We start from the raw sequence: 21,706 nt of genomic DNA on the forward strand, positions 1-21,706 counted from the left end.
ACTTGATTTGCAAAATATTTTCATTTCTTTTTCAAAGCCTCTTCATTCAGCTTCAGCTAGTCCATTTGTCAATTTTCGGTGGTTTGGGCATATTCCATCACCAGGGTTTATCCTATAATACTGACTAATGTGGAATTGACCATTTTAAAAGGAGACCTGGGAACATGACTGAATTGGTCTGTGGTTTGAAGTGGCCAAAGAAAATCCTCAATCCCACTCCTTACTAGGATTATAATAGTTGACCCAGAGCCTTACCCAAAATAGCCACATGGTTCATGCCTAGGGTTTGACTGTGATTTGTCATGAGAAGAGAAGGTGAGATCTTGAACAAGGTCATTTCTCAAGTGACCTGTCCTTAGTGAATACCTGAGTATGGCCTAGAGCACCTGAGAGGCTCTAGGAAAGATGAGAACCCTGGGCCAAGACATTTAAAAGGAGCCAGGGATCCTGCAATCGGCTACAAGTACCCTTCAACGAAATTGGCCTTTTCCACAGTCTTACCCTATTATATTTTGCCTAGATCTGTCCATAGCAAAGTTTCCAAGAAAAAATTGCAAGGAGGGACCCTAGGGACTGAATAGGTGGCAGGGAAAGAGGCTGAGGGGCTTCAGGCTGCTCTCTGAGTGAGAATTAAACAAACAGCCCAGTGTGGATAGAGTAAGGGGAAGTTATATGAGACAGACATAAAAAATTAAAGTCCCAAACCACAGTGGTCATTCAGAAATGTTTGCGTCTTTTCATAAGGCAGTGGTATTACTCCAAATTCCCTAGCCAAATATTTATTAATGCAACCGAGCATTGAGTACATGAGGTTGTCTCACATCGACCCAGCATCCTACTTTTCTTGCAGCTCTAAACTGTGAGGTACTGTCAAAAAAAAACTCTTCTACACTCAAAATAGCTATGTTACAGAGGAGAGTTGGAACGTGTTCTGTGAGTGGGTGTGTTTGAGTTCAGTGTGTGCAGAAAAGGCAAGCCTCCAAAGCAATTCACACACTTCCCTCCTCGGCGATGGGTACACAGACAGCAGAGCTCCTGGACTGTCTCTGAACGGTAACGTACATTTACAGAGATTATTTTCTTAACTATTTTGAGCCATTTTATAAATAATATGCATGTGTCTACTAACGCATATACATATATATATTTAGTCAACTATTGCTTGTTTTCTCCTGTGGCTGATCTTGTGGTTGCTTATGAGGTTTGATTTCTGAGTGTCAGAAAGAGCTACCCCTTACCTCCTACCCCAGCCACCCAAAAATATCTCTTGGGTTGGCCCACCACAGATGAGTTCAAATCTCCACATTGCTCAAATGAGTTAGTCATTGAAAGTAGCTGTTAAAATTCAAGTGTCACATTGGGATATTAAGTAGACATTATAAATTAAAGACTATGTAAAACAGAAAAGAATATGGAGAAATTACTTCTAATAAAATGTTAAGTTTCAAAGGAAGAATGCAAAATGACATACCCAGTCTGGTTCAGATGCTGTTTATAAAATATCATGGGGTCAGAGCCAGCGTATATAACCTAGTTCATGAATATGAGCCTGAAGTAAAAGAAACCCCGCACTGTTGGGCAAGTTTTGTTCTGATTTATTTTAATAAGTGTTTTCCACAGTTTCTGATCCTCAGATCCTACTTTCTTTACAGTGTATCATCAGATACCTCTCTTTGCTGATCCCTGGAGGCTCCCAGTGACCTCCTGTTAATCGATCTTGGCGGGGCCCAAAACCCCACCTCCTGGAAAACTTAAGGAGTCTGACATCTGCCTGTGGGGAGCTTTTAGAAAAACCTCACAAAAGCCCACCCAGTTTCTCTTGGCAGCAAACTGAAAAACCAAGCCCATTTCCTCAAAAGATGGCGGAGGGCTTAGCAGCCTCCTATATTGCTCTGAAATTGGAGAATGAAATTCTCCAGGCCCAAGTGCAGAGGCTGATGGAAGAAAATGCTGCCCTGCAGGCCCAGATCCCAGAGCTCCAGAAGCCCCAAGCAGCCAAGGAGGATGAATTAGTCCAGAAGCCCACAGAGGCCCAGGAGCTCCCAAAACCCTCAGGGCCCCTGGAAACCCAAGCAGCCTGGGATCATACAAATCCCCCAGAGTTTGAAGAGCCCCAGAAGCCCAGAGAGCCCCAGTCACTTCCAATTGACCATGGACTCTCAGCAACCTGTGTGTCCCAAAAGTCTCCAGAGGCTAAGGAGCTGGAGAAATTCCCAATGGCCCTGGAGGTCCACAAGCCCCTTGAAGTGAAGGAGGCCCAAGAGTCCCCTGATACCAAGGATGCCCTAGAAGCCCAGGAGGCCCAGAATTTAGAGTTCCAGGATCTTTCAAATGCCCAAGATCCCCAGGAGACACCAGAATGCCAGGAGACCTCAACATACCTGGAGCCCCTGGAGCTTCGGGCTCCCCAGGAGCCTCTGCAGTCTTGCATGCCTCGGGCCCCCCTGGATCTATCAGATGCCCAGGAGTTCCTAGAGCTCTCAGCACCTCAGGAGTCCCTGGAAGGCCTAATGGCTGTTGAGACATCCGCTGCTTCAGAGTTTCCACAATCCCCTAGTGGGTTAGAGGCTGAAGCTTTCCCCTTAGAACACCCTTTACCCTTCAATGGGAACTCCCAGAAGTTTCCTGAATTCCTGGTTCAATTTAATAGTTACATGAGAGTCAGAGGGCACCTGTATCCCACTGAAGCAGCCTTAGTGAGCTTTGTCAGTAACTGCTTCTCAGGTGAGGCAGGAAAGTGGTTCCAGCCCTTAGTGTATACCCAAAGACCCTTGCTGGAGCAATTTGAAAGTTTCATACAAGTACTGCAGGATACTTTTAACAATCCAGAAAACATGGAAGATGCCAACCACCACATCCATCGGGTTTGCCAAGGGGAGGATCCTGTCCACCAGGATGTGACCCACTTCCACCTCATTGCTCAAGAGCTAAACTGGGATAAAAGTACTCTCTGCATCCAAATTCAAGAAAGCCTTGCTAGTTCTATCCGAGATGAACTGTCTCCCACAAGCTCAGCCACTAACCTATCTGATCTGATCACCCAGTGCATCAGTCTAGAAGAGAAGCTAAATGTTAAGCCTGATCCAAATCCACAAGGTACAAGTCCCTCTGAGGAGAGAGCTAGGCCTGAGAATCAACCAGGTGAAAACTGGCCTGTGCAGGCTGCAAGCAATCGCCCACACCTCAGTGAAGCTGAACGGGCTCGGCGCCGTGAAGGCCACTTGTGCCTCTACTGTGCTCATCCTGGTCATTTTGCCAGAGATTGCCCTGTCAAGCCTCATCGTGCCCAGCAGGCGGGAAACATCCAGGCCCGGCGGTAAGGGGGAACCCGGGCGGGCCAATCTACAAATATGCATCCCCCTCACTTCCAATATCCATGTCCCGAACCCTATGGCTTACTGTTGAAATTCGACTTGGAAGACGACAGTTCTTTGAGCAAGCAATGGTGGATTCAGGCTCCTACAGAAACAGCATTGACCATTCTGTGGTACTTCGAGAGAAGCTGCCCATCCGCAATAACATCTTCCCCCTGATGCTCGAAACAGTAGACGGCCGTCCACTGATTAATGGACCCATAACTAAGGAAACACCACCTGTCGAAGTTAAAATTGGAAACCATGTTGAAGAGCTCCAGTTTGATATTATTCATGCACCACGATACCCTCTGATTCTTGGAATCCACTGGCTTGAAACACATGACCCAAACATAGAGTGGAGTACTCGCACTGTGTCCTTTCCATCTCGTTATTGTCACTATAATTGCTTCAGGCACAGATGGAATAGAAGACATTGTGATGAAATAATTGCTGGGTAGATCCTGTGTCCTAGTGACTGCTTCTGGCAACATGTCTTCTATTACCTCAATTGTCATCAGAATCTATAACAATAAGAGCTACCTGGACAACAACACTGCCTCTTGGATCATGAACTGAACCTGACAATTTCTAGCTGTTTTCACCAACCCTGCATGCCCATTTCTTTGAACCCTGCATTACTGTGGGGCAGTTTTAATTACAATTTATACTAACAATATGCATGAGAATAGTTATTAGAAACTAACTTTGAAAAGTGTAGCTGTTAGACTGACTTGATTTTTTTCTTATCAACATTTTTCTCTATCACAACAATTGCAGTATCTTTTCAATAAAAAATAAATTTGCAAGTGATATTTTTAAAAAATAATAAACATTGGCAATTTCTACTGGTATTTGCATTATTTCTTGGCCTAACTGAGGGGAGAGGATAAGGGATAAATAAGTTGGGAGGAAGAGAGGGGATTGGAAAAGGCTAAAAGTTTTGGTGAGTTCCTAACTATTCCAGGGGTAGTGACGGGTCAGTGGGTGATGGGGTGGGGTTATGGAGAAAGTAGGGGAAGAGTTGGGGCAGAGGAATATTGGGTGAGGTATGGAGGGGTTAGGAAAGGGTAGAGGGAAGGTTGAGAAGAAGTACTGGGGGAAATTAGCAGGAGGTTGAGTTCAGTGGAGGGCTGGGAGTTCTGAGGGCAAGGGTGAAGGGAGGGGGAAATTTCTACAAATATAAAGGGAGCGCTAACAGAGACATTGAGCAGCTTTGAAAGCAAACTTCTTGGACTTTATAAATTAACCAAAGAAAGTCACTGGAGAGGGTAATGAGACGACTCAATGACCCAACTTTTCCATAAAGTAACTATGTTATTCCTTGCACCTGGGAAATTTGCCCTAGAGCTCATGCCCGTTAATCGGCTCTTGCCAGTGCACAAGAGTTAGATAGCAGGAATCAGCTTTCAAAACATGCAGATCATTAATAGCCAACTATACCTCTCCTACATATACAGGTTGCCATACTGCTTGCATGACACACTGTAAAAACCAAGGAAAGGAATTCGTATCCTCATAATCTTGAGAGGGGCTGCTAGTGTAGTGTTGTGATTTAAACCTTTAACCCTCCCCCCCTCTCTCTCATCTATCTCTATCTCTCTCCAGGGTGAGGGGAATGAAGAAGAGGCTGAAATCTCCAAGTGAGATATGAGCAGTGATCAAAGCGGGTGCTAGTGCATTTCTTCTGTGTTTCCAACTCTCCTTTAGGAGTCTCTTTCTGAGACCACTTGAAGGAGAGTAGACAATCAAATACATGGTCATTACCCTAGAAGGAGATATGTGAGGAACTTACTAGTCACTGAGCCACTAATATTTTCCAGCTACAATGTCAGGTTTGTTATACACATTAATTATCTCATTATTCCTCAGAACAACCCAGTGAAGTAGGTATGTTTGCTCCTATTTTAGCAATAAGAACAGAGAATCCCAACAAGGTTAGTTCACTTGTTCAAAGTCACAAAGCAAGTGAGTGGTGGAGACATATTTGGCCTCCAAAACCTGTGTCCTTTCCTCTACATCATGCCAATGTCTCTAATGCAGTGGTGATGGTCAAGTAATATTGTGGTAGGAGAGAGATAACCCTAAAAAGTATAGAAAACTCAAAAGACAAAGTGTAGGGACCATTTGGATTGTATTTCTGTTTCCCCAGTTACCTTCATCTCAACCCCATCCCCGTCACTGGCTCATTCACCCCCTTAAACTTACCTTTTAATTTCTTGGAATATTTCCTTTTGTTTAACCAGTAGCATGCAGGGTTTAGATTCCATGGTATTTTTTCATGAGAGTTGGAGGTATATTAATAATGAGTTACCTGTAGGACCTATGCATTATTATCTAGCAGTATGTGTATCACCTCTCGGACTGTCTGCCTCTCCCCTTCAATAACCAATACACTATGATGTACACCTGAAACAAATATAAAATAATATTGAGTATACTCTGTAATTGAAAAAATATAAAAATAAACATGCAGAAATAAAAAATAACCCATCCAAATCCTATAGAGCCATAAATTCTACCTCTTCTAGTCCTCATTGGCCTTCTATTTCTTCCCTGAACAATCTAAGATATTTTGGCATTATACACCACCTTGTGGTATGTGGGTACATTTCCCTAGGTAGATAGTCTACATCCTCCCTACCTCCCCCGCCAACACACACACAAATACTTAGCCTGGGTTCAGAGATAGAACCTTCTACATCCCTAATCTTGATAACATAGCCTAACATAGTGTCTGTTACATAAAAGTTCTCAACAGTGACTGACCCAATGATAGTGAATTATTATTACCCAGAGAAGGGTGCTTATTTGTATACTAGGGGCCTGGTGCATGCAATTCATGCATGGCAAGGGGGTCCCTTCAATTCGGCCTGCACTCTCTCCAATCTGGGACCCCTCAGGACCTCTAGCTCCTAACCACTCACCTGCCTGCTGGCCTGATCCCCTTAACTGCTCTCCCCTGCTGGCCTGATCCTCCTAACTGCTCTCCCCTGCTGCCCTGATCCCCCTAAGTGCTCTCCCCTGACAGCCTGTTCGCCCTAACTGCTCTCCCCTGCTGACCTGATCCCCCTAACAGTTAACTGCTCTCCCCTGCCTGCCTGCTCGCCTCTAACCTCCTCTGCCTTGGCCCCACTAACATGGCTTTGTCCGGAAGGGCATCCAGAAGGATGTCCGGAAGGTCGTCCAGAAGATGTTCAGTATAATTAGCATATTACCCTTTAATTAGTATAGATGCCACCTTGTCATAAAAATGCAGGTTGTTCCCAGGTTTTCCTATTGTGGAAGGGGAGCCCGCAGTAGCATCCTGGGTTCTGACCAGGGCTTATGCGCTTGTGCTTTATCTCAGCAGATGCGATTCCTAGAAGAAGATTCTTGGATGTACCTTGAACATTTCTATCGAATTTGCCAAATCATCCTCCAAAAATGTTGAACCACTTTAAACTCCCACCAGCAACCATGCGTGTGCCCTCCGTCCCACTTTGATGCCAATATCATTGATTTATCCCTAGAAGCTTCCCTCCCGTCAGCCGGGACTGCTTGGTACTTGAGCCAACCTCATTGTTCAGCTGGGGACTTGATTTCCCGAGATAAAATTATGGAGGAGGAAAAATAGTTTTCCTCTACCTTTCTGAGTTCTTAGTGGAGGCCCTTGTAATGAAAGACAGATCACCAAGAGAAAAACAAAAGTTCATTAACATGTGTACCTCGTGTTTATGTGGGAGATCCCAGGGAAAAATGAGTAACTCGCCAAGGTGGCTTAGAATGCAGATTTAAATACCTTCTTCCTAGGGAAAGGGGACAGGAGATGTAGGCCTCTTAGAGAAGAGTAAATGATTTTTAGGAAAGATGAATGAGGGTGGGGGGAAATAGTTTGTAACAAAGTTTGGGTGTGATGTCAACTTCTACTCTCCTGTCCTATGATGAGTCAATCTTCTCTGCCTGATGACACTTCTTCCATCAAGGGGACCTATGACATTTAAGCTCCTTTTGGGGAGTCTGATTTTAGGCAGATCAGGAGACTTCAGTGAAAGCCTCTGCATGCATTTGCTGTTTTTCAAGCATCTGCAGCTCAAGATCATCAATATAACAACACAGCATATGTTGGGGTGGCATGTTCTCTGACCTTCAGAATAAACTCAACAAAAGCTTGTTTCCTCTCTTAGATGATTTGCCACAGTAGTGTTATTCCCTGGAGACGGTATTCTGACTAGACCTTCTTGGGAGTGGTCATAACATACCCTGTGCTTGTAGAAAGGTGTGGGCCACATCACTAAATAAACCAGGGTCAGTTTTCTCATCTTGTGGAAAGGGAGATAAAGTTATGATAGTTTATCTCCCTTTCCACAGGTTTCTTGTGGGTTTGTGTCTCCGCTGCCCCCCCCCCCCCCCACCAGCAGCCCCAGCGCCTCGGCTGCGGGGCTTGTGGCTGCTGGGTGCCGGGACTGTGGGTTTGTGTCTCTGATCTGGCCCCCAGCAGCCCCAGCATCACCTGGCCGCTATGGGTGTTTCCATCTTTGTTGGGTTAATTTGCATACTCACTCCTGATTGGCTGGTATCATATCAGAGTGACAGTCATTTTGCATGTTTCTCTTTTATTAGTGTAGATTATGGGCTCTTCTTATTTTTCTCTCCTGTTCAATTGCTCATCTCCACCCTCAAAACCAAGCACTATTTGTCAATGTGGAATTCAAGACAACAAAAGATTTCAGTAGCTACAAAGAAAAAATCATTTTTATTTGTCAAAATACTTGGAGCTAGGAAGACCAACTGTGTTGATTTCTCCTGGACTGAAAAGATTCATGTGTTAACTTCTTCTGTTAACACTGGTATAGTTCTGGGGAAACTGGGATGGTTAGTCAACATACCTGGTCCCTATATTTTTTCTACCTGGCCATAGAAAATTATTTAACTATAGTAAAAGTTCTTATTGCATAAAAAGAATCAATTATCTCATCATAGAGTAACATAATTTGTGAGTTTTAATCAACTCAAAAAGTCTATTTCTTTATTTCACAAATGAAGGAGCTGAGGAGGCCCAGAAAAAGGAAAGCAACTTAATGTAGGGTTATGCTGATCTCCTGACTCCAGATCTAATGTTCGTTTGTTTGTTTTCAACATAAGCTATATTTCTAATTCAGTAGTTAAAAAATCAAGTATGTGGCCAGCACTGAGCTAGGTAATATGGACAATGTCTAAACTATAATGAGATATTTACAATGTGCACCAAGAGAAAAATTAGCAAGAAATAGACAGCTAGTATATATAATCAAATATGTGGCAGTAACAAATATACAAAACTGAAACATTGTACAAGATGATAGAACTAACAGTAATAACTACCATTTAATGAGCACCTGGATTTTGCCAGATACTGGGCTATGTGATTCAGGTATTTTCAACTGACTGCAAAGTAGATATTATTAGCCCCATTATATAAATCAAAGAAGTGAAGCCCACTGAGGTGAGGTCACTTGCCAAAGGTCACACTGGTAGGAATTGGTGAATGCTAAAAATATGATCTATCTCGTTTCAAAGCTGGAGTTCAATCCACTGGTTCTCAGGCTGAATTTCTTTTACTCTTTGTTAACTATTTAAACAATATTTATTCACTGCACATGAGTTCTATTACCTTAGAAAAAGATATTGATTTGTTAATGCATTTATTTATTCATTCTACAGATATTTATTGAATGCCTTCTATGTGTCAGACACAGGCATAGGGAAAAGAAGAAGAAAAAGGGAGACAAAGAGAGGTACAAAGATATCTGAAGTATGATTCATCCATGGTTCTTGCTCTGACCACAATGTAATAGGAGAAGTTGTGTTTAACACAAGGCTGTGGTATACAGAGGACAGAGCACTAATTCTGCTATGTACTGAAAAAGCGTGTTTTGAGCTGGATCGTGAAGGAATTTTATTGGAAACAATAGGCAGGGCTTTACAAATTGAGTAAAGTGTACACAAAATAGAACTTAGAGAGGGAAATCGTTGTGTCTTTAGAAAAGATAGTTCTATTTCACTGGAAAGTAGAAGTGTATGTGCATGTGTGTGGAGGGTAGAGGGTTGTTAGTGGAAGATGAAGCTTAAGAAGGAAGTTGGAAATCTCAGATTTAAAACCCTATCTATCAGGCTAAGGTGTTCGAACTTCATCCTGTGGGCAATTTAGACTGGAATCTTTGTCTTTCTTTTTTTTCCCCCTATTTTTGATATTTGGGTGTGTATTTTCTCTCTTGCTACAAGATAATGTACAGTCATTGCAACAAACTTATATACTAGTATATTAGAAGTTTATAACATAAAAATAAAAGGTTTCCTTAGCTCTCTGCCCCTTATTTCACAAATTAGGAGGTTTTAAGTAGGAAAAAAATGTGATTAGTTTATATTTTAGAAACTTTTTTTTTAGAACAGGGTGAAGGTTTTTGTTTTTCCTTTATTGATTAAGGTATTACATATGTGTCCTTATCGCCCCATTGCCCCCCCATCCCCCCCCCACTTATGCCCTCACCCTCCTCGTGTCTGTGTCCATTGGTTAGGCTTATATGCATGCATACAAGTCCTTTGGTTGATCTCTCCCCCTTACCCCCACCCTTCTCTACCTTCCCTCTGAGGTTTGACGGTCTGATCGATGCTTCTCTGTATCTGGATCTGTTTTTGTTCATCAGTTTATGTTGTTCATTATATTCCATAGATGAGTGAGATCACGTGATATTTATCTTTCTCCGACTGGCTTATTTCTCTTAGCATAATGCTCTCCAGTTCCATCCATGCTGTTGCAAATGGTAAGAATTCCTTCTTTTTTAGCACAGCATAGTATTCCATTGTGTAGATGTACCACAGTTTTTTAATCTACTGATCTGCTGATGGGCACTTAGGCTGTTTCCAAATCTTAGCTATGGTAAGTTGTGCCACTATGAACATAGGGGTGCATACTAGTATATCCTTTCTGACTGGTGTTGCTAGTTTCTTGGGATATAATCCTAGAAGTGGGATCACTAGGTCAAATGGGAGTTCCATCTTGGGTTTTTGAAGCTTTTTTTTTATTATTAAAATAAGATTGAGTTGTTTTTTCTTTCCAAAGGAAATAAACATTCAAAAAGTAAGACTTTATTAAGAAAATTATTTGATACACCCCAACCACACATGACACTGCAGTAACTAATATCGATATAGCAGCCAAAATTGATGTATTATTATGTTTTAATTCTTTATTGTTTAAAGTATTACATATGTCTCCTTTTTTCCCCATTGACCTCTCCCCAGCCACCCCCACCCCTCAGCACATGCCGTCACCCCCCTAGTGTCTGTGTCCATTGGTTATGCTTATATGCATGCATACAAGTCCTTTGGTTGATCTCTTAATCCCCCCTCCCCTGCCTTCCATCTGAAGTTTGATGGTCTGTTTGATACTTCTATGTCTCTGGCTCTATTTTTGTTCATCAGTTTATTTTGTTCATTATATTCCAGAAATGAGTGAGATCATGTGATATTTATCTTTTTCTGACTGGCTTATTTCATTTAGCATAATGCTCTCCAAGTCCATCCATGCTGTTGCAAATGGTAAGAGTTATTTTCTTTTTTACAGCTGCATAGTATTCCATTGTATAGATGTACCACAGTTTTTTTAATCCACTCATCTGCTGATGGGCACTTAGGCTGTTTCCAAATCTTAGCTATTGTAAATTGTTCTGCTATGAACATAGGGCTGTATATATCCTTTCTTTCTTTTTTTTTTTTTTTTTTAGTGTGTTTTATTGATTTTTTACAGAGAGGAAGGGAGAGGGATAGAGAGTTAGAAACATCGATGAGAGAGAAACATCAATCAGCTGCCTCCTGCACACCTCCTACTGGGGATATGCCGGCAACCAAGGTACGTGCCCTTGACCGGAATCGAACCTGGGACCTTTCAGTCCGCAGGCTGACGCTCTATCCACTGAGCCAAACCAGTTTCGGCTGCATATATCCTTTCTGATTGGTGTTTCTGTGTTCTTGGGATATATTCCTAGAAGTGGGATTACTGGGTCAAATGGGAGTTCCATTTTTAGTTTTTTGAGGAAACTCCATACTGTTTTCTACAATGGCTGCACCAGTCTGCATTTCTACCAGCAGTGCACGAGGTTTCCTTTTTCTCCACATCCTTGCCAGTACTTGTCATTTGTTGATTTGTTGATGATAGCCATTCTGACAGGTGTGAGATGGAATGTCATTGTTGTTTTGATTGGAATCTCTTAGATGATTAGTAATTTTGAGTATGTTTTCATATGTATCCTGGCCTTCTGTATGTCCACTTTCGAAAAGTGTCTATTTACTAGTAAATCCTTTGCCCATTTTTGATTGGATGTTTATCTTCCTTTTGTTAAGATGTATGAGTTCCCTATAAATATTGGAGATTAAACCCTTATCAGATATAACATGGGCAAATATGCTCTCCCATGTAATGGGCTTTCTTGTTGTTTTGTTGATGGTTTCTTTTGTTGTGCAGAAGCTTTTTATTTTGATGTAGTCCCATTTGCTTATTTTCTCCTTAGTTTCCCTTGCCCTAGGAGCTGTATCTGTAAAGAGATTGCCACGAAAAATGTCTGCTATTTTGCTGCCTATGGATTCTTCTAAGATTTTTTGGTTTCCCCTCTTGTGTTTAAGTCCTTTATCCATTTTGAGTTTATTTTTGTGAATGGTGTAAGTTGGTGGTCTAGTTTCATTTTTTTCATGCATCTGTCCAATTTTCCCAGCACCATTTATTGAAGAGACTGTCTTGACTCCATTGTATGCTCTTGCCTCCTTTGGCAAATATTAATTGACCATCATGGCTTGGGTCAATTTCTAGGTTCTCTGTTCTGTTCCATTGGTCGAGATGTCTGTTCTTGTGCCAGTACCAGGCAGTTTTGAGAATAGTGGCTTTGTAATATAGTTTGATATCTGGTATTGTGATCCCTCCAGCTTTGTTCTTCTTTCTCAAGATTGTTGTGACTATTTGGGGTCCTTTTTTATTCCTTATGAATTTTTGGAGAGTTTGTTCTAGATCTGTGAAATATGCCACTGGTATTTTAATGGGTATTTTAGAAATTTTTACTGTGATGTGGAAATTGATGAGAGAAAGCCACAAAAGTACCCTCATATTTTTTATCTTTTTAGGTTTTATGAAGATGGGTTCAAACCATCAAAGATAAAGAATTAAAAAATAAATTAAGCCTCACTTTTCTCAAATGTTTGAGTTCTTACTATGAACAAGACACTGAAGTACACACAAATATATACAGGATAATGTCCCTACCATAAAAAATTTTACTATCTGATAATGGATAAAGGCTCATGAATTATAAGAAATGACCTTTCCATTTAGGCCTCTTCAGTTTCAAATTTTAAAGACTAAACAAAAAGATTTTCTTAACATACATATTCTGTAATATTTGGCACAATTAAAAAGGAAAACAGTTCCTTCTTTAAGTTTTCTAAGTTTAAACCTCACATGAAAAAAATGATCTCTATATATTTTTTTAAATATATTTTATTGATATTTTACAGAGAGGAAGGGAGAGGGATAGAGAGCCAGAAACATCGATGAGAGAGAAACATCGATCAGCTGCCTCCTGCACACCTCCCACTGGGGACGTGCCTGCAACCAAGGTACATGCCCTTGACCGGAATTGAACCCGGGACCCTTCAGTCCGCAGGCCGATGCTCTATCCACTGAGCCAAACCGGTTTCGGCATCTCTATATATTTTGATAGTCTCCCTTTCTGGTTTGTTTCCTTAACAAATATTTCGTATTTCATTGTATTAAAGTATCCTTGGAGTAGTCATGATCATCCCATTGAAGGATTTATATATGCTCCAGTTCTTTAAGTACCTGTGTATTTCTAAAAGTATGTTTTATAAAGGTTTTGTAGGGATTAATGATTTTAAAAATTCTAAAGGCGATGAATTTTAATATCTAGCATATTGCTAAATATCAAATATTAAATGACAAGAGCAATATAGGCATCAGAGCACTAGGGTCAGGAGATTAGGACTAAACTCTTGAGTTTGTCACTTACTAGCTGTACAACCTATTTCACTTATGAAATGAGAATAATAATACTTGCTTTACCTACCCAACAAAGTGAGAGGAAGCATAAAATGAAAAAAAAAACTCATGTTAAAAATACTGTCAACAATAAATATACATATATCTATGTAAAAAACATTATGAAATTTGAAAATGTTGTATAAATAAAAGATATTATAATAACTTATGCTTGTAATAATAACCCCAAAGACCTTCATGATACTAAAATACCCATTTAAATTAATTTTAATTTCACAGATTTCTAGTAAGTATTTAATATGTGTCAGTTATTCTATATTGTTAATCAAAGCAAGATTCAATTAGATTGATATAATTATTATATTAAATTGTTTTTGGTAATATTATAATCAAATCATTTGATAATAAGAATAACATTTTTGGCATATATAACAGCACTCTATTTACCAAAATATTATTATTTAAATTGCCAATTCCATTCCAGGGGCATGTCAACTAAATGATCACTTACTATAATTAGTCTGAGCTTATTTCTTCATCTATTTAGCCTAACTTAGAGAAAAAAGTCAGAAGAGACTAATCTTCATGTCCCCAACAAAAGAAAATTAAAACATATAAGACTATTGTTTTCCATTTCTAATTTATATGATTTCCAGGTAAACACAATTGAAAGTTAAAAGACAAACTGGCCCTAACCGGTTTGGCTCAGTGGATAGAGCATCAGCTTGTGGACTCAAGGGTCCTGGGTTCGATTCCAGTCAAAGGCATGTACCTTGGTGCGGGGTGTGCGGGAGGCAGCTGATGATGTTTCTCTCTCATCAATGTTTCTGACTCTCTCTCCCTCTCCCTTCCTCTCTGTAAAAAAATCAATAAAATATATTTAAAAAAATAAAATGGCAAACTGTGCTGGCCTCTAAGCAAGTCATAAGTCTGTAGGAAACAGCTGCCAGAATCATTTATTATGAGTAACAAAGTTCTCACCTCATTTATTATTCTGCCTCACAGTGATTCAAATATGTGAGAAAGTTTTGTGAAGGGTTTTAGTTTGGAGAATGTGGGACATATTTCTATGAGGTTGGTGGGAGTGAGGGGAAGGAACAAATGCCAACAGTAGTCAATTAACTATGTCTGACATGGTTCAAATGGGAGAATCATTATGTATTCTGATACAGATGAAAATGGGATATGGCACAGAAGCACAGAACAGTCATATGTATACAGGATATCTGGCAGCCTAAAATTCACATGAGAAAAAGAAAGCATGAAATTTTACAACCATACAGAACAAACTGTCTGAAATTCTATAGCTGAGCTCACTGTTTTTCTTAGCCATTCTCGTTGTTGTTTTTTCCTGCCAGTTATACCACAGATAACCACATAATATGCAACAAGTGAACCAGCTGCATTGGCAGTGAAGCTCTTATGAAGCTTAAAAGAAAAGGCAGCTGAACACCAATATTATTAAAGGCATTCCCAAAAAGATGAAAACCACAGGAAATTTCTATATTTCTTTTTTTAATTTATCTTTATTATTGAAAGTATTACAGATGTGTCCCTTTTTTTGCACATTGATCCCTTCCCTCATGCACCCGTCTCTCCCAGGCTTTCACCAAACTATAATTTGTGACCATGGGTTATTCATATATGCATACAAGTTCTTTGGTTAATTTATTTCTCTTTATTCCCTCTGAAATTCATCAGTCTGTTCATGCTTCTATGTCTCTGAATCTATTTTGTTCATGAGTTTATTTTGTTCATTAGATTACACATATGAGTGAGATCATGTGATTCTTATCTTTCTCTGACTGGCTTGTTTCACTTAGCATGCTATTCTTCAGACCCCTCAATGTTATCTCAAAGGGTAAGAGATCCTTCCTTTTTACAGCTGCATAGTATTCCGTGCTATAAATATGCCACAGCGTTTTGTACACTCATCTACTGATGGGAACTTGGGATGATTTCAGAACTTAGCTATTGTAAATTGTTCTGCTATGAACATAGGGGCGCATATATTCTTTGTGATCGGTGTTGCAGGTTTCTTAGGATATATTCCTAGAAGTAGGATCACTGAGCCAAATGGTAGTTCCATTTTTGATTTTTTGAGGAAACTCCACAATGTTTTCCATAGTGGCTGCAACAGTCTGCATTCTCACTAGCAGTGTATTAGGGTTCCTTTTTTTTCCACAACCTTGTGAGCATTTGTCATTTGTTGATTTGCCGATGGTAGTCATTCTGACAGGTGTGAGGTGATACTTCATTGTTTTTTTAATTCCCATCTCTCAGATGATTAGTGGCTTTCAGCATTTTTTTCATATGTCTCTTGGCCAACTTTATGTCCACTTTGGAGAAGTGTCTATTTAGGTCCTTTGCCCATTTTTAACTAGATTGTTTGTCTTTCATTTGTTAAGTTGTATGAGTTCCTTATATATTTTGGAAATTAACCTCTTATCAGATGTATCATTGGCAAATATGTTCTCTCATATAATGGGTTCCCTTATCATTTTGTTGATGGTTTCTTTGCTATGCAGAAGCATTTTATTTTGACATAGTCCCATTTGTTTATTTTTCCCTTTGTTTCCCTTCTCCCCCCCCCCCAGGAGATGTATCAAGGAAAATTATGCCACATGAGATGTCTGAGATTTTACTGCCAGTTATTTCTTTTAAGACTTTTATGGTTTCCCGACTTATATTTGTCTTTTATACATTTTGCGTTTATGGTTGTATATGGTGTAAGTTGGTGGTCTAGTTTCATTTTTTTGCATGTACCTGTCCAATTTTCCCAACACCATTTATTGAAGAAACTGCCTTTATTCCATTGTATGTTCTTACCTCCTTTGTCAATTTTAATTGAGCATAATGGCTTGGGTCAATTTCTGGGTTCTCCGTTCTGTTCCATTGATCTATATGCCTGTTCTTGTGTCAGTACCAGGCTAGTTTGATTACAGTGCTTTTATAATTTGATATCTGGTATTGTGATCCTTCCAACTTTGTACTTCTTTCTCAAGATTGCTGAAGCCATTCTGGGTCTTTTTTATTCCATATAAATTTTTGGAGTGTTTGTTCTATATCTGTGAAATATGCCATTGGTGTTTTAATAGGGATTGCATTGAATCTATAGATTGCTTTGGGAAGTGTAGACATTTGATGATGCTGATTCTACCAATCCGTGAACACAGTATATTCTTCCACTTGTTTTTATATTCCTCTATCTTTTTTTCAATGCCCAATAGTTTCCAAGTGTAATTATTTTACCTCCTTTGTTACATTTATTCCTAATTATCTTAATTTTTCTGTTGCAATGGTAACTGGGATTGTTGCTTTTTTAGTTTCTCTTTCTGAGAGTTCAGTATTGGTGTATTAAAATGCCATCAATTTCTGTGATCTTATGTAAGTCAATTGACCTCTCTTCTGGGATGTTTTTACATCAGGAAAATATGATGATGATAATGTTTATGCTGCTTACCATTGTAAAATATTACAAAGAGTAACATTTATTCAAAAAGCATTTTTAAATATATATCATGTGTCAGGCACTGAGTTAGGATCAAATGATATATATCAAAACAGCAAGCTCAGATATAACTGAAAGTGTTATTGTTGTTCTAAACACAAAAGATTAAAGGGGACAATTTGACTCTTTCTTTTGTATTTTATACTCCATGAAATTTCTATTATTTCATTATAGCTGTCTAACCTGTAAAAATTAGCAGAATTACACAAGAATTTATGCTTTTCCTTCCTACCAGATGTGAAAGCTTGTGTGCTAGTTATCAATTAAAAGAATGTTAATGTGGACGATGCATAGCTTCTGTCATTATTCCTAATACTTCTAATCAGTCTCTTAATTGATTATTCATAAAAATAGAATATAGAACTAACATTTAATGAGCACCTATTGTTAGCCATACTCTGTGCTAGCTACTTTACCTATGAAATCTCATTTAATCCTAATAAATGTTTGACAAGATATATATTATTCTCCCCATTTTATAGTTTCAGTAACGAAGTCTAAGTAAGATGAAGTTCACTTAGGAGAAACTGGGGAAGTTACAAGATGACCTCAAGTCTCTCTAGAATCCCATGTTTTTACTGACCCATAGAAAGAATACTGTAGCTAGAATAGTTCATATTTACAGATAAAGACACATTCTTCATAAACCATATACCAGGCCATGAAATAACCATCAGTAAACATAAAAGGATTAAAATCCAAAAAAGTATGTTCTCCAACTATAATATAATGACATTAATAAGCAAAAACAGAAGGAGATTAAGAAAAATCACAAATATGTGAAAATCAAACCACATGCTCCTAAGTGACCAACAAGTTAAAGAAGGAACAATAAGGGAAATTAGAAAATGTTTTCAGATGAGTGAAAATGAAAACATAATATAAGAAAACTTATGGGCCCTGGTCAGTATTGCTCAGCTGGTGGGAGCATCATCCCCTATACCAAAAAGGTGGTGGGTTTGATTTCTGGCCAGGGCACATACCTAGGTTTCAGGTTCAATAATCCGCAGTCAGAGTACATGTGGCAACTGATCTTTCTCTCTCTCTCTCTCTCTCTCTCCATTCTCTCTCTAAAATCAATTTTTAAAAAGGAAACTTATGGGATGCAACAAAACAGTCCTTAGAAAGGTATTTCTGGTTTTAAAAGCCTAAACTAAAAAAGATCCTAAATCAATAACCCAATTTCTACCTTAAGAAACTAAAAAAGAAACACAAACTAAATGAAAATTAGGAAAAAGGAAGGAAATAATAACAATTAGTGCAGAAATTAATGAAACAGAGAAAAGAAAATCATCAAATCCAAAAGATGTGGGTTTTTTATTGTTTAAAGTATTACAAATAGTAGTACATTTGTCTCCTTTTTGCCCCCCATTGACCTTCCCCTGGCCTCCCCTACCCACCCCTGGCACATGCCCTCACCCCAAATGGTTTTTTAATAGATCAACAAAATTGGTAATCTTTTAGATTGACTAAATAAGAAAAATAAATAAAATTCAAATTACTAAAATCTGAAATGAAAGATGGAACATTAGTAGCAACCTTACAGAAAGAAAAAAGATTATAAGAGAATACTATAAAAAATATGGCAACAATGAGATAATCTAGATGAAATAGAAAAATTTCCGAAACAGAGTCAAGAAGATAATGAGATAATGGAAAAATTCCTGAAAACAACTGAAACAGAGTCAAGAAGAAATAAAAAGTCTGAATAGATGTATAACAATTGAAGTCATTAAATAGGTAATAAAAAATTTTCACAAAGTAAAGCCAATTACCAGATGGCTTCACAGGTAAATTCTACCAAATATTAAATAAAAACACCAATCTTGCACAAAATCTTCCAAAAAATATAAGGAGAGAGCATTTTTCAATTAATTTTATGAGAACAGTATTACACTTATACCCAAACTATAAAGACATCATAAGAAAAGAAAGCTACAGACCAATATCCCTTATCAATATACATGCAAAAATCCTCAACAATATACTAACAAACTTAATCCAGCAACATATAAAAAGAATTACATGCCATAACCAATTAGGATTTATTCTAAGAAGGTAGGAATGTTTCAACATCTGAAAATCGATCAACATAATACACCACATTGATAAAGGACAAAAACTATATAATTATCTCAATAAATAAAGAAAACTCATTTGACAAAATCCAACATCATCCTATCTAATAAAAGAGTAATATGCAAATTGTCTGTCACTCCAACACACAAGATGGCCACCCCCATGTGGTCGAAGATGGCTGTCCCCATGTGGACAAAAGATGGCCACCACAAGATGGCCGGCAGAGGATGGCAGTTATGGGTGATCAGGACAGCAGGAGAGGGCAGTTGGGGGTGATCAGGTGTGCAGGGGAAGGCAGTTAGGGGTGACCGGGCCAGCAGAGGAGGGCAGCTGGGGGGAGCAGGTCTACAGGAGAGAGCAGTTTGGGGGGACCAGGCCTGCAGGGGAGGGCAGTTGGGGACGACCCAGGCCTGCAGGGGGGGCAGTTGAGGGGTACCAGGCCTGCAGGGGAGGGCAGCTGGGGGGGGGGGGGAACCAGGCCTGCAGGGGAGGGCAGTTGGGAGAAATCAGGACAGCAGGGGAGGGCAGTTAGGGGCGACCAGGCTGGCAAGGGAGGGCAGTTAGGGGTGACTAGGCCAGCAGGGGAGGGCAGTTAGGGGCAATCAGGCCGGCAGGGGAGCAATTAGGCATTGATCAGGCTGGCAGGGGAGTGGTTAGGGGGTGATCAGGCTAGCAGGCAGAAGCAGTTATGGGCAATCAGGCAGGCAGGCAGGTGAATGGTTGGGAGCCAGCAGTCCTGGATTGTGAGAGGGATGTCCAACTACCCGTTTAGGCCCGATCCCACTGGGATTGGGTCTAAATGGGCAGTCGGACATCCCTCATGGGGTCCCAGATTGGAGAGGGTGCAGGCTGGACTGAGGGACACCCCCCCGCCACCCCCGTGCACAAATTTCATGCACCGGGCCTCTAGTCTCATTACAAAACTCTCAACAAACTTAAAAATACAAGAGAAACTTTTCAACTTGATAAAAAGCATCTATGAAAAATCTACAACTAACATATTTAATGATGGAAGACTAAATATTTTCTCTAAGATTAAGAAGAAGACATGGATGTTTACTCTCATCACCTCTATTCAACATTGTAGTGGAGATTCTAGACAGGAAAATTGAGCAATAAAGAAATAAAGACATTAATATTGGAAAGGAATAAGTAAAACTAGGTGTATTTGCAGATAACATGATCTTATATTTATAAATTCTAAGGAATTTAATAAAAATAGTAGAGCTAATTAATGAGTTCAGCAAGACTAGAGGATGCAAGATCAATATAAAAATATCAGCTGTATTTTTACACAGTAGCAACAAAAATTTCTAAAATAATATTAAGGAAATAATTTAATATATTTAAAACTTGAACACTGAAAACTAAAAATAACTGTTGAAAGAAATTAAGTAAGGCATAGATAAATGAAAAGACATTCCACAAACATGAATCCCACAACTTAATATTGTTAAGATGGATAAGCTCTCCAAATTAATCTATAGTTTCAGCAGAATCCCTATTGTAAAAAATCTCAGATTAATTTTTTACACAAATTGGCAAGCTGATTCTGAAATTTATATGAAAATGTAGGAGATCCAGAGTAGCCAAAATAATCTTGAAAAAGAGAACAAACTTGGAAGATTAACTATTCCTGATTTCAAAATTACTGCAAGGGAGACTCTGCAAAGCATAGTAAATTAGTGTATTTTGTGACCATCTTAAAATGATTGGACAGTCATTCTAAGACCCATATCAACATGAGATTAAAGTCCAAACATATATGCTATCTTGGTTTTATTATCACACTGTAGTGCATTGTGATTTGAGAGCAGTAACCAACTAAAGGCCCTCAACAAACAATACTTTACTGGATCAGAACCTCTCTGCTCCAATACCACTCCAAAATGACTAAAGCATAGAATTACAGTAAGTCTGAAACAATTTAATTGAATTAGAGAATTGACATGAACTTCTGTTTTCTTTTCACATCATCTAAAACAAAATTTATAAAATGAAGAACAGTGGAGTCCCTGACTTAAGTATCTTACCCTTCCTTACATGTGATACAGAAATAGTCACTCCTTATCACATTTAATCTTCAAGGCAATATGTATTAAAGTTATAAAGATGTAATATAACTGTGGAAACTTCTTGAATGTCTCTTCCTAGCCTTCATTCCCTTGGGAATTTGATAGATATCTTCAAGACAAATGAATTTTACTGTCCAGATATTTGCACGGAGACTTTCCTTTCATGCCTCCCTTTGGAAATTTGTGTGTATGTGAAAATTATTGTATAAACTATATTCTCAGACAGGTATGTTAAAATTTATACTCAATTTAAGGGACTTTCCAGATTAATTTTTATTATATACTAATGTCGGAGACGCTACCTCCTCATACACCAACTTGCTTCTAACCAAAAAATAATTATTTATTTAGGTGAACAACTATTCAAAATAAAGCCATTGTCTTTCTTTCATATACTTAATTTCCTAATATATACCAGTTTATTTTAAAGCTGTATAAATCACTATTAATTTTATATTTTCACTAGAGACCTGGTGCACGAAATCCATGCACGGGGGGGTGTCCCTCAGCACAGCCTGCACCCTCTCCAATCTGACTGCTCACCTGCCTGCCTGCCTGATTGCCCTTAACTGCTTCTGCCTGCCAGCCTGATCATCCCCTAACCACTCCCCTGCCAGCTTGATCGACGCCTAACTGATCCCTTGCCAGCCCAGTCACCCCTAAC

General features: G+C 39.1%; 1 protein-coding gene across 1 annotated transcript; it reads left to right on the top strand.

Moving 5' to 3' along the window:
- Positions 1 to 1,859: 1,859 nt before the first annotated feature.
- Positions 1,860 to 3,320, top strand: RTL3 (retrotransposon Gag like 3; the record flags this gene model as incomplete). The annotated part of the gene is made up of 1 exon (XM_080652234.1): positions 1,860 to 3,320. One exon carries the CDS (start codon positions 1,860 to 1,862, stop codon positions 3,318 to 3,320), a length of 1,461 nt encoding a protein of 486 aa, XP_080508360.1.
- Positions 3,321 to 21,706: the final 18,386 nt, after the last annotated feature.

The sequence above is a fragment of the Plecotus auritus genome (genome assembly GCF_963455305.1).
Source record: "Plecotus auritus genome assembly, chromosome: X".
NCBI lineage: Eukaryota > Metazoa > Chordata > Mammalia > Chiroptera > Vespertilionidae > Plecotus > Plecotus auritus.